This window comes from Rhipicephalus sanguineus, chromosome 1 (genome assembly GCF_013339695.2).
Source record: "Rhipicephalus sanguineus isolate Rsan-2018 chromosome 1, BIME_Rsan_1.4, whole genome shotgun sequence".
Classification (NCBI taxonomy): Eukaryota; Metazoa; Arthropoda; class Arachnida; order Ixodida; family Ixodidae; genus Rhipicephalus; species Rhipicephalus sanguineus.
Genome location: NC_051176.1, coordinates 189,196,373 through 189,210,488, shown reverse-complemented (window position 1 = coordinate 189,210,488; position 14,116 = coordinate 189,196,373). Strand labels below are relative to the sequence as shown.

The window sequence follows — 14,116 nt, the reverse complement described above, 5'->3', positions numbered from 1 at the left end:
ATTTCTGGTTATTCAATACATCTCCAGTGGATCTTGGTATCAGTTTTGCACTTTAACTAGAGAACATTTTCACATTTTTTTAGGGAATCAATTTGTAAGCGATATACGTGGAAATTTCAAGTGATGCAAGTAATGCCTATCCTTTTGCGCCCCCTCAAAACCCTGAATAGCGTTAACTTTCACAGGCTATCCGGAAATGGAAAGCATGCATAAGCATGAAATGAATCAGACAAATATATAAACTTATAAAGAACAACAGAAGGAAAGGCCAGTACTAATCACAGTGACAAAGTGCTGCCTTCAGGTGGCAGCACTATATATTCTTGTGGCCAAAACTTTATATGAACCGCTTTGTTCCAAACCGATAGCCGAGATCTTTTTTGGTTCAGGTTCAGGCACATTCTGAGCATATCAGTATTGGTTCGTGTTCAATTTTGGCCAAAGTTCCGGTTCGGGTATGGCTTTTGGTTTGGCTTTCAGTTTGATCTGACAGCCTGGAAGAAGGGTATATAATTGTTTCATTCTACTGGTAGTAACATATGGCACAGGAACTTAAATAACAAAGATGCTTGAAAAAAACCTAAGGACAGTATAACGAGTAACGGAAAGAAAGGTTCTTAGCATGAAGTTGGCAGAGTGGTATAGATTAAATGAAATGAGCATAGCTGATATCCTAGCCAAGGGGAAGTGAGCTGGCTATATGGTTAAGTTGATGACAATGAATTACTGATGTCAGGTTGTTATCGTTTTTCTTTTTTTGCTGTGTTTCAGTTGCCTGAGAGAGAGTGAACATTAACAACCAAGCTGTGAAGTTGCAGTAAAAATGTTGATCCATCATAAGTCCTTGGAAAAGAAAACTAAAGATTGGCAATTTATTACTGTGACAACATTATATTCCCTCACATTGGAGACTGCCATCATGCAATTAGATTTTGTGCTTGTTCCTCAAATGACGGCGTTTGTCCACTACAGAGGAATGACAAAAAATCCAAAAGTTGGAGAGGGGAGGGAGCAATCAGAGATTGATTTAGTCATTGAAAGTAAGCAGTACTGTACCTAGAGTGTCAGCATGCTTTCAAGAGTTGCTTTCTTTGAAGGACCCTTAAACCACCTTCAATAATTGTTTAACAATGCAAGTAAACACGCACATCGAGTTCAGAATGCCGTCACGATCAGCAATGCCAACTGTGGCAGCGCTGCGAGCTGTGGGCGCGCCACCAATTCCAAGAAACAATCCCCTGTACTCTCCAGGCCTTTCGTTAATCCCCAGCGTTCGCCATGATGCCAACATTCACGTCTGCTCCTGTCATCCACAAAAGAACCTGCTTGTCTCTTGCAGATACATGCGCTCTCCGCTCTTCTTCCTCACGCGTTGAGGTGGAGCACTCGGCCAGGAGGAGAGACAAGCCAACTAACAGAGCATAGCAAAGGAAAGAGCAAAATGAGCGAGGGCCTCTTTTGGATCATCAAACGCGTGTAACTCCGCTATTACGGAACCGTTTCGAAAAATTCTGACGACTACGTGTTTGTTGTTGACTCATGCACAACTGCAGCATCAAAACTCAATTTCAACCTCTGGGTGGTTTAGGGGCCCTTTAAAGGCCAACTCCGGCGATTTTTTGGCCAAGTCAAAGTAATGGTGCTTTTATGTTCCTGAGACGCTCCTGTTACGGGCCGATAGCAGAAATACTCGGCAAATTGGAGAATAATTTTAAATAAGCAAAAAAGCGCAACACCGAAACCGAAACCCAACCGAGTGTACTGTCTACGTATGACGTAGACGTTGTTACGAACGAACCGGAAGTCGTGCAAGGCATGCCGGTCACGCCGGCGCGGAGTATGAAAACTGTGACAGCCGGGACGACCAGCGAAGCGCCGGCCAAACCAACGCTGTCTGTCGCCTTGTGCACAGCAGACGCTCGCTGTAGCGGCCTAAGCGCCGAAGTTAGCGGTGCCCTCGGCTGCGTCACTTCCGCCGCCTTGCCAATACTGACGTCCCAGACGCAATGTTGCCGATAATTGTGGGAAGCCAGGAAGGTGTTTGCAGACAATCTTTAAAATTCATTTGCAAACAATCTGCGCATGTCTCAAGCCTGTAATTTGGCATAAATGACGGAAACGTGCAAAGGAACGTACCCAGCGAATTTCACTGAGATCCATCGACCTCGAAAAATCGCCGGAGTTAGCCTTTAAGGCACCTTGGCTTTCTTTTTCATTTTGGAGTCCTTAGCTGGTTATTATCCATCACATAGGCCATGGCTTAGACAAAGGATGTTCAGGGTGAAATGATGTAGTTCAGTATATGAGACTTATGCAATAATGCACTTTTTTCCTCTGAATTTGCGGTGCAGAAATGTTGAACGCTTGGGTGGTGCAAGCTGTCTGAGCTACTATGTAAAAGAAGTTGTGGCGGTGCTATTCTTACTGTTGCTGCTTTTAGTTTGTTTTTTACTAATTGCCTGATTTTTCATGCGTCCTCATTCTGGGTATTTCCCATGTTTGAAGCTCGTCATCATTGTCATGTGAGCTTCACTTGCACTGTGATGCTGTTTCATATAACCATGATGACGAAGAATTGCATACCAACACTCTGATATGTTTTGAAGAGCAACTTCCATGTGATGCATGAAATGTCATCCTCATTTTCTTCAGTATTTCACTATCTGTTGTCACTTCCAGAATATGTGCACAGGTTCCACAGCTCTCTCTGGAGTGCAAAACCTTGTGTAAAATCATCAGGCTCTATTGTTGCACAATACAGTGCAGTGGTTAGCATATCCGGATCACAAATGTGCGTTGCTGCTGTGACACTAATTCAAATATTTATGGCACTGGTGCAAAAAAAACTTTTTAGTGCTTACTAGGCTACCCTCTGTATTTTGGCCACATTTGTATGCAACACCTGATGTATTGCAACCACTTAAATGCTTATCCCAATAATCCAACCATTAAAGGGGCCCTGCAACACTTTTCCAAGTAACCATCGAATGGCTTCATTAAAGGAGTTTATTGCCTCATGAATAGACCGCCGCAAAAATTTTTAGAATCTGTCAAGTATGAATGAAGTTACAGAGATTTGTTGCACGCTGTAATTGCTTTCCTCTACTCTCGTCCCTACGAGCACACTGGAAGCTTAGCAGGGAGGGATGGCATGAGGGAAGGAAGTTACATCACGTGTGCATCATGACCTTGAGCACTTTTTCTTTTTTTCTTCGAACGCGCGGCTTACTTTTTGTGTGATCGTCACGTTCTGCACACACACGGTCACGTGGTGGCCTTGGTAACTATGCAGCTCACAATGCTCAAATCAGCCAATGGCCGTGAATTTGGGTATATGGCATCATTTATGAAAGAAGAGGGACCGATTTCTAGCTGACTTTGAAAATTAATTGTAAATTCCAGGTTTGGCTCACATGTTTGGCTCGCATGTTCTCAGAAGCCTCGACTACCAATCGGCAGCATTTTCTGACCTGCTGAAATAGTGTTGCAGGGCCCCCTTTAAATGTCACACCACAACTATTTTTATGTAGTACCAATTATGTGTGCTTTAGAGGCACTTGTTAGACAACTATGTATGTTACGTGGCACTAATTGTTTTACTATCCGGAATTGACATGGGCTCACTGGTACATTGAGAATTCATGTAAATATTTTTGGTAAAGCTTTAAGTTAAATGAGAGTCTACATTTTCTGTTTTTAAAATGAAGCTCAAGTATCTCTTGGTGCATGTGTAGCTTTTTGAACCCCATTTTGTGGTGCCTCTTTTGTGCAGAACATTAGCCTGAGCAGTGCATGTGCAGAAGGCATACAGTGTGCGCAGCTGCCAATTGATGAATTTATGGAGCGCTGTGGGGGTACAGGATGCAAGATTCTTACTGTCAACCAGGGTAGGTAATCCAGTATTTCACCTAATCATTCATTTTCATACACCAAGTCTTCTTCAGTGGAATGATGTTTGAATGGTACACATTTTGAATTGAATAAAGGGCAAAGTTCTAGACGAATATTCTAGTGTCAATTCAAACATTTATCGTGTTTGTCTACAAATAGTAAAGAATTGCAGCTAATGGGGCGAGGGGGATTGTCCTTCAGTATTTGCAGTACTATTTACATTTGGGATTCTGCTAAGGTTCGTGTAATGTAAAGAATAGACAATGAAAATTTGCTGCAGTTAGTATGATAGTGATAGAAATGGCAGTAGGACTAACAGTCATGTGACAGAGTGCATTCTTAATGTGAGCATGTAAGGATTGTGAGTGCACTGTCTTGGCAGCAAGGGAAATAAGGAGATATAACACGTTATATTCATACAAGCACTAGCTCTGTGAACTCCACGAACAAGAAAAAAGAGTTACACAAACAAGGATCAGTTACGTAGATATCGGGTAGTAACAAAGCATTATTGTGTTTAGGTTGCTGTAAGCTACTGCGAAGAATATTGCTTGAGATGCTCACAGAGTAACAACACCCTCTGTGCTAGAAATGATGCCTCTTGTATCGTAGAATCTTGGTTGTAACAGATTTTTCTTTGCTGAAATAGCCGGCACATTTGGCTAGGTTATCCAATGTCCAGCAGGCAGTCATCATTGATTATCCTTTTGATGATCAGTCATACACTATACTCGGGGACAGCTCATCTTGGCAGTGGAGCGAAGGCTACGAAGGTGTGGCTTCCGCGCATTCGTGCTACTCCGCAAGTAGTACAGCAGCTTGCGGCTGATTTCCGTTTTGCTCACTCGCACTGTTTACGCGTTAAGAGAAACATACACATGAAAATGTGAATGGGAGAGAGACATTTCAATTGTTCAGTGTACATTTCAGTGTCGTTGCAATTATATTTTTCTTGGAGAACCAAATGGCGAGTTTGCGGCCGCACACTGACCCACATACGTCATTGATGCCATGTTTGCTTTGGAAAACAGGCCTGCAGAAAACATAGTGCTGTCTAAGAAATGGAAAGAAAGGAAGATGTTCTTATAAAGTAAATAATAATTGTACTTTACCTATGACTTCCCGTAACTATTTGAGTCTCATAATAAATAAAGCAGTATTTATTTCAGCAAGGCAAATGAGAAAATGATCAACAAACTTGGGTCCTATTTCTTGATGCACTAGCAGGCATGCATTTCGGTTCTGTAGCTTCCACAGTACTGCCAAGAAAAGTTGTCCCCTAGTATAGTAATCATTAGCCTGCGAAACCATAGATGAACGTGCAAAGACAGTATTATTGAATTCCCAAGTTCAGTTTATTCTCAGATTCATAAATACTTATTTGTGAACCACCATTAAGGTGTTATCATATGTACAGGAAGAATGCTTTTAAAGACGATAGTCTTTCTTGGGGAACTTCAACGCAGAAATTTTGGTCTGTCTTTCTGTCTGTCTGTCTTTCTGTTTGTCGGCACGTCCCTCGATTCAGCCACTCGGCCAAAGTTGAACCACTTGCCCAAGGGCCAGCCGTCTTGAACTGGTAGGGCTGTTCATACTTGTGAACGTTGTCGATCAAAAAGTAAATATCATGCATATCTGAGGTGCAACATCACTAGGTAATGATTAGTGGCGTGTTCCTTTAATAGAAAATGCATACATACGTAATTTTAAGGACCCTAGTTTCTTAAGCTGCGCTGAAAATGCATAAGAATGGAAGCTTGGGCGAGTTGGTATGCGTTCATCTTTGTTGAAACAGCGCTCACTAGACGACGACGAAGTAAAAGAAGGCACAGGACAGGCGTTGCCTGTTTTGTGCCTTCTTTTACTTCGTCGTCTAGTGAGCGCTGTTTCAACAAAGCTGAAAATGCGACTGCGCTGAAATTTGCCTTCCTCCGTGCCCTTCGCACGAGCTCATTGTTGTGTTTCGGTTTCGGTTCTGTATTGCACTGTACGAATGCCATGGGTTGGTGTTGAAAAACTTTAGTTTTGAGAAGGCCAAGAAGGTGAAAAAAATATTTAAAAAATGAAAAAGCAGCGTTGTGGGCGGCCTTCAGGCTGCCGGTTGGGCGCCGCTCTGGCGTTCCTGTTTTACCCAGGCGACGTGTAAATAAAAGAGTGTGTGGAGAGTACTCGTTGAGTGCGGACGTTTCTCTGTAAAGGTCTTCGCCTGCTGCTGCGCCGGGACTACCAGCACGCAACACAGCACTCATGTTTCCCGACGTATTGCCAGATGGCGTCCATATCTCACACAGCGCCTCTTCTATCGTCTTTACACGACATTTGCAGCGAAGCACGCAGATACGCGGCCAATTTTTGTTCTGGCTTTGCATCAGCACTTATTTGTATGCCACAGCTGCATACCTCCTAGTTCATCTGTAAATTCTGTACTTTCAATTTGTGTATCGGAAAATCTTTTGCAGGGCATGATGAACCTACTGTTGCTTTTGTCAGGTATAATGAGATCCCAGGGCCTAGCTAAAATAGCTACCTCTTGCACATTCTGCAGCTGTATTTTGGTTTGAACACTATGGCAGTATTGCTTTAGTTTGGTGTTGATTGGCTGAACCAGTGGCCAGAATACTCATTGTTTCAATTAGGCATTTTTAAAAATTATTGAAAATACGACTACAATATGATACACGATTGTAACACAGCCTGTTGTGCTACATACCATATATGCTTGATTGTAACTCGAGGGGCCACATTTCAGTCCGATCGTGTGAAAAATAAAACCGCAAGTATAATGCGAGGCCCTGTGGCTGAGAAACGCTACCTTATTTATGAAATATTACAGCTGAAAAGTGCTCTTTTTGAGCAGCGAGGTGGCTTCACTTCTCTTCGTCAGAAGTTGAGTGCTTAACGAAATTCTTCTTGTCACTGTCCACTCCTCAGATGATATTTTTGGTTCATTGCATTCATTGGATATGGAACACATATTAAGTGAGCACACAACTATATCATGTGGTGTACCATGTGGGGGATATCGTTTTGGCAATCTGTGATGTGCACAGCCGTTATTCTTTGCGGAGGAGTTGTGTAGCCATTATTCCAGAAAGAACAAGTGAACACAAATTCCTAGTCAAATTAACCACTGCACACCAGCGCACTGCTTTTCTTAAGGATGGATACAGAGGCTCCGCTGTCTAGGAATGCGCGTATGCGTTGTCCATTAACCTCGAGTTCTATATGTAGCAAACTTGCAGAAATAAACAAACAGCCTCAATTTTTGTCATAGGGTCGGACTGAGAGCCCTCATTTATTAGATTTTTTTACCTAATCTGGGCAAAATGCGTTCCTCAGCCAATGAATCCTCTGTGGTGTGCAGTCGATTGGCTTCTAGCGAAGACTTTAGTGACCGTGCATGAAACTCTGTTTCTCTATGCTCCTGTCCCTTGAACATATCGATGTGGCTTTGTTGTCATCCAATGCTGGGCCAAATCTTGGAGTGACTGTAGCAAAACCTCCAGAGTTTTGGTGCTGTAGCTTGAACTAGTCATTGAAACTCTGGAGGAAGACCATGTATTATAAGTGTTTAAATGTGAATGTTTGACAGAATTCTGTCTGGTAAAAAAGTTTTTCCTTTTAATCAGTGCCTTGGTTAGTGTCACTCTGTTTCAACCATTATAAGTGTTGTAACAGATGTCAGCAGGCGTTTTGGCTCTGCAAGTTGTAGTAATCAATGTTTTTCTAAAAAATACTCGAGCACTGCTTCAACTCTGTGGCAATAGACCTTATGCAAAATCTGCTGCCATCTAGCGGCCGCTGTGTGCATTTCCGCCATGTTGAAGGCTAAGCGCGCTCCGCATGTAGACAAGGAGCGTACATATCAACGTGTGGCGGCTGATAAGAACGAAAATGCCAACATATTTTCGAGTGCTGTGTTGCTGAGATTGAGGAAATTGGGATGCTGAAAGAAGGTTTGCAGGAACCAAGCCTCCATGTTAGTACATTTCCTCGTGGCCGACGAGAATCAGCAGATCGTTCCGTTGCTTCGGTTACTGCTTACGACTAACGCCGTGTTTCCGTTCGCCGTTAATATATGCGGTATGTGACAGCATCGGCACTCATCAGAGAACACTCTTTCATGTCATGCCAGAACAAGAAAGTTTTCGCACCGTGTGCTTGCTGCAGGCACAAACCCGCTTCGTGTACAAGCTTCAAAGCTGCATTGCGGCTACTCGCGCATGCCTGCGCTGCTGTTGATATTAGCTTGTTTATTAAATTGCGATAACAATTACATGTTAGACAGATAGCTCGTGCGCGTCATTGATTTGCAGCGGACGGACCTATTGTGCTGGAGCGTGTTGTTTGTAGTTTGTTTTCGATGGTGGAGTTTAACAAGGTAGCGTCTGGTGGGATGCTTTGCGTGCGTATTTCTTCACTATGCGTATTTTCAAGCATTTCATGTGGTATCACTGCCAGGTTCAGACGGGTTGCCCGGATGTCCTGACCGCCTCCACCCCTAACTTTTTTTTGTTTAACTTATACCCCAGGAAGAGCAAATCAGGTTCTCCCAAAAGCTGATCCCCCTTCGGAAAAATCGTCTGTACACTCCAGTTTGCTATCAAATGTTAACAGGTGCTTCAAGTGCGTGGTACTTTTCTTATGAAACTAAATAAATGCTGTTCCGGGAAATGTGCTACATTCTACCATGGGTGCGCTACCGCTGGTTACGCGCTGAGGCGGTTTCAGTCGGCGAAGCAAAACTGCCTTGCCGCAACGGGTTTAAATTGTAAAGCACCAGTAGGCCCCTAAAGCGACAATGTGAACACGAATATTCTTGGCGTTTCCTGTTATATAGGATCACATATCGGAAGGATATTCAATAAAATACCAGCTGATCGGTATCTACTTCTAGGAGACACTACACTTTTCATGTTCACTTTCCACGTGCATGAGATGCGCAATTTTCTGCATTTTAATCGCACGGTAATTCTGTGCATAACATAGGTCAGATGACTACAACAGCGAAATAATATTATTTCAAAGATAAAAAGAGGACAACGTTTAATTTAAAATTAGATGGACACTACGTCGGCTCGACATAGGCTGTCTCTCATGAAATATGCTTTGAATTGGGTCAACTGCACTTTCTTACCGTCATCGCTGCGCCTAGCCGCGCTAAATAAAGCCTCTTCCCAACCATCCTACATTATACAAGCATGATATTCAGATAGCTAACAACGCTTTATTCGCTACACTGAAAACAGACAGGCCAATTTGTAACCTAGCGCAGAGCTTCATTATCGACGACGACAGGCCTGCACGTGACTCGCAGTGTCAAACTTGTACCTTCTTCGCTGTGAGGCAGTTCTTTACACGTAATAACCGTCAACGTAAAAACTAGGAAATGCCGGTAACGTGTACAGGCCCGCCTGACATTTTTATGCCCTGATTGCCGACTACCAATGCGGATACAAGCAAGAAGTGGTAGCGGCGACAGCAATAGAATTCGGGCACAAGCCTCCAACATGGCGCCGAATCGTTAGCTTCGTCAAACCTCCAACAGATGGCAGCAATTTTGCATAAGGTCTATAAGATATAGCTTGATCCCATTGCTCAAGCGGGCTGCCACAAAATGACGAGATGAAGCTCTCCTTCTATGTTTTCCATGCGTCAAACTGATGTCTCATGATATGCAGCTCGTACCATTTTCTTGCAATGACACATAACAAAGGGAGCATATGCTTCCTTCGTCCTTCAGCTGTGTCCCAGCCGTTTTGTCTACAGGCGTACCGAAAGAGTGTGATTCAAGCTTCTGGATTTCTCAACAAACCATCAAAGGGATCACGTTGCAGCACGTCTGTTGGACGGCTTTCTTTAAAGGGACACTAAAGGCCAATATTAAGTCGACGTTGATTTTTGAAATAGCGGTCCAGAAACCTCGTAGCGCAACTTTTGTGCCAAGGAAGGGCTTATTTTGAAATAAAATCACGTTTTAGTGGACCGCATTGCATTAGCACACTTCAAATCACCCGCCTGGAAGCGGCGTTTCTCATGTCACTGCTGCCGTGCCCAATGTTGCCCGCCTATACTGCGCGGCGGTGTGCACTGGCGGCGTACGCCATTCGGGCATCCGGCAACATCACATGCATGCGGCATTTTGTCGAAATTTCTGTCAGAGCGACTGTCACGAGTGCGCAAAGCACACGCGGCAGTACGCCATACCGAATCTATCACTGAGACGCGACCGCGTGAGCGAAGCAGGGCGCTGGGCGAAGCGCAGTTCGGCGAAAACGAAACCTTTGAACCACGTGCGCCGTTTCCCATGGCAACGCCAAAGATTTTCTTTTTTCCATGAACCAAACAGAAACGAACAATTAGCATTTTATTACGTATCTTGATGCGCAGAAGGTTCTTTTTTTATTGCAGCTAGTTTGATTATGAGTTACTAATTGTAGTCGAACTCTCTTACGTCATCGGGATCATTTCCAAAATGTGCCGCTCGTGGTGCTCATCGTGTGATACATTTAGCTTAATTTCTCGGTAATTAGGGCACTGCTGTTGATAATATTGCCATTTTAGACGTTGTCATACATTGAGCTTTCACTCTGACATAAATTGTTATTTGCCTTTAGTGTCCCTTTAAGATTGAAAGCTGATACAAGGGTCTGACATTGACGGGCAGATCGACTGGCAGGTCTCCAGGGAGTGTGTACATACTTTGTGAAGACAAGGCTGTCTTTGGCTGGCTGATCGTACAAAGCTGACTGCACCAATATGGAATAAAAGTGCATTTAGTAACTGCACACAGCAGACTCTATTCTGTTCTATCCCACTTGTTTATTCTGCTCACCCCCGTGCCCCTTGTCTTGTTTCGACTTCTCACTGTAGGCGGCTAAGGTTGCTTCGTATTTATTTAAAAAAAATTTTATTGATATTAGTTTTTTTCATATTGCCGTATTATTTGAGCACCTTTGTGGCACTTTCCACGTAAAAAAAGCCTTTGGAGACCATACTTTGTATAAAAGGTCGAGTTTCAATTTAAGGGCACAGGGCACGGTAAAAGAAATACTTTAGGTGAGTGAACGCCAGGACTACCCGTTGCGCGACTGTGTTCTGCTTCGCAAGCAGCCCTAGAGATGGCGCTACCAACTTCAACCCTGTAGGCTGCCTTGACGACTGCGTGCATCGAGACATTTTACGACCAGTTCAGGCAGACGCAACATCACCGTGTGCACAGCGGCCGGAGCCTGCACCTACTGTTGAAGCTCTTCCAGTGAACCAGTGTGCATATAGCGAATATGACGAATGCAACAGTGCCTGAAGTATTTAGTACAAGAAATAGCACCCTCTTATCACGTTCAGTCAACTGATATGGTCACTGAGGCGAAGCAGATCCATTTGTCAAACGTTCTTACGCGACGATTACATTTCGAAACAAGCGGAATGCAGGAATATCCCGTTTCTTTTGATTTTTCGCGCACCTCAGAATCCCAGGTAGTCAAAATTAATCAGCAACTCAAAATGCCGCACCGGATCTCCAACTTTGAAGCCATGTGACATTAAACTTCACAACTAGAATTAAACAAACGCATGCCTATGCTGGTTTCACTTTATTAAAAGAGCGTCTCGGTTCTATGGCTCCTTGTTTTTGAAGAACTTAAGTAAATCTCAGGTAAAACTTTTCTATCACTAAGAAGAAGCTACGCAACCTAGCGTCCAAGCTCGTGAGGACGGTGTGCGATTCGGTGTTGCACGATAACTTGTCACATTAAGGTAAATAAGTGGGCATTGTCTACTAATAAGGCGCGGTCTTTTCGTGGTATCACACGCCTCCATGCCTGAAGCCTTTCTTCGCATGCTGGCGGCGTGAAAAGCGCGAACTTCTTTTGCAAGATTTGTAGCCACTGTTGCTAAAGGGCACAAAGCACTTGCCCATTCTTCCGCAGTGCAAGAACACTTGGCCACTATGAAATTTTCAAAAATGAGCTCAAAAAGTAACAGCAGCAACAAGAAAAAGTGCGTGCACTGAACGGCTAACGTAGCATGTGAACTGTGAAGGCCAAACCTCATATGCGCGAAAATGCACCGCACTGCACAGCGACGAGTGACGAAACGGGCTGTTTGCGTGGAATGTCGCGTGGTCGATATTTTGCGCGATAACTCGGTTTTTCAGATTGTGAAACCGTCACCCCGTGCCGGAGACGCTTTGCAGAATTTGCCAGCAGCCCGCCGTGGTCTCAGTCCAGCATGCCATCTCTCGGCATGTAGAAAATTAGACCAGAATCCGCTTCTCCCCAACAAGCACTCCCTCCGCATCGTTCGTTCACCTAAAGTATTCTTGCACTTTGGCACTGGGTAAGGCAAAATTTGAAAAAAAAGTCACTTTTTTTTTTGCAATTTGGGAAGTGTGTACCTTTGTGCATATTTTCCGCATTTCTGCTTTTCTTAAAAAGTATTTTTGTGGCTGAAAACCAGTTTTTCTGGAAGCAAGTGTTGAGTGAACACACATCTCAGGACAAGCCCCTCGTATGTGCTTTGTGCTTACGGTCCATTTTTCTAAAAAAAAACTTGGTGTACAAAAGCCAGATTGCTTGTCTGGAGTCAGCTGTGTATAAGCAATTGTCACGTAACTTCTAAGGCAGTCCAAAGACGCTGTGTGCCTTTTTATTCGCACTTGTTCTTTGGAGCGCGTCTATTCGAGCACTTTCAGCTCCTAGCTTCATTTCATCTTGTGTCTGTCGTGCCTGTCGATAAGGTGAGATGCTGAGGGTAAAGAAGGTCTTCAGCAAGTGTAAATTTTGTGCCAGCCAATACAGTTCTCTTGTAAATGGGAATAAATTCCGGCAACGTACTGAGGTGCTGAATGCTGAACCAGCAAGCTCTTCATCGTTGAACCTCTCAGCCTTTTCAGTGTCCTTCAAGGCGAATCACGTGCAAGGTGACAATGGGTAGGAACTAATGGACATGAGTATGGCTTGTGATGCAATTAGACCGAATTGCACGTGTAAACTGCGTACTTCAAGTGTTAAGCTAATGGGAATTGCGTCGCAGAGTCCTTGCTGTCTTTGTTTAGGCTTCAGAGTCTTAAGGATTGCGAGATTGGATGTTGTTCTTATGTTTAATGATGGCAGTATCGCACAAGCCAAAATTCTGAAATAATTAGAATTGAAGCTTGTCCAAAATACAGTCAATTTGCTGGAAAAAGTTGACCACACTCGACGATACATTCCGGATAGAGCAGCATGGCAGCTCACAAAAGAAGCAAGGCAAGCAAGATGACAGGCTTTAAAGTGAAAAATTGACTTTTGCAATGATTACCAAGCTCATAGCTACTAAATGAAACAGTTGAATGGTGTTTGTGGCAAAGTATGTTCGCTTTTCAGCTGTTTTCTAACTTTAAACTCTATTATCTAAAACCATGTTTTTTATCACTTAGGTACCATTATTTCCTACATATTCCAGATAACCAGTTGATTATTTTTTACTACTGAAGCAGAAGTGAAGTTGTATACTTTACAGTTTTTGTGTTACAAATTTTCAAAGATGCAAATTAACTCAAAATGTACGTCCTAGTGGTAAAAAATTCACCAAAACTTTAATATTAGTCAAATTTAAATAATCTGCTTCAGTTAAAACAACGGAAAATTTGGAAAAAAATGATGTACCAATTATGTGGATACCCCTTTTTGTCACTGAGAAAATGGTACCTCAAAATGGCCAAAAATGCATGGGACGTATAGGGGCTTACCCTGTGCCCTTAATCACTTTTCAGTACAACAGAGTAATTGCCTCTTTTACTGACTTTGTAATATCAAGGTTTAGCTGCTGGCATTCTCTATTTTCGTTTATAGCAGAGTCTGCAGGTAGCAAGATGTGAGAATTCACTTGTAATGACAAAGTGGGATTAGAATAGCGTAATAAGAAACATCTAAAGCACTGCTAAGACTTGTGTAATCGTTAAGCGATGTTCATGCATCATTGTACACCTAAGAACAAGTATCCTGCAATATGACACGAATGGTTCAGGTTATATATTTGCTTACTGCCATGTGATCTTTATACCACCTTGTTCATGTTCCATGATATTGTAAAGATTGCGGAATGATCAGCTTGTTGTGGGAAGTTGCTAAATGAAGTAATACATTAATGTCTAGATGCAACCTCGTAGTATTTTGTTTAGAACAACATCATGTGCATTTTATGTTGTGTTTAAAACACAGAGCAAGTCAGTTGAAGTAAT

The 14,116-nt window shown here is 43.1% G+C and overlaps 1 protein-coding gene across 1 annotated transcript in view; it reads left to right on the top strand.

Moving 5' to 3' along the window:
* Positions 1-3,895, top strand: part of LOC119404027 (tRNA methyltransferase 10 homolog B-like) — a 62,851-nt gene extending 58,956 nt beyond the window's left edge. The window contains exon 7 of the mRNA XM_037670656.2: positions 3,773-3,895. Coding sequence (XP_037526584.2) covers positions 3,773-3,895 — 123 coding nt within the window. The remainder of the gene's footprint in view (positions 1-3,772) is intronic.
* Positions 3,896-14,116: the final 10,221 nt, after the last annotated feature.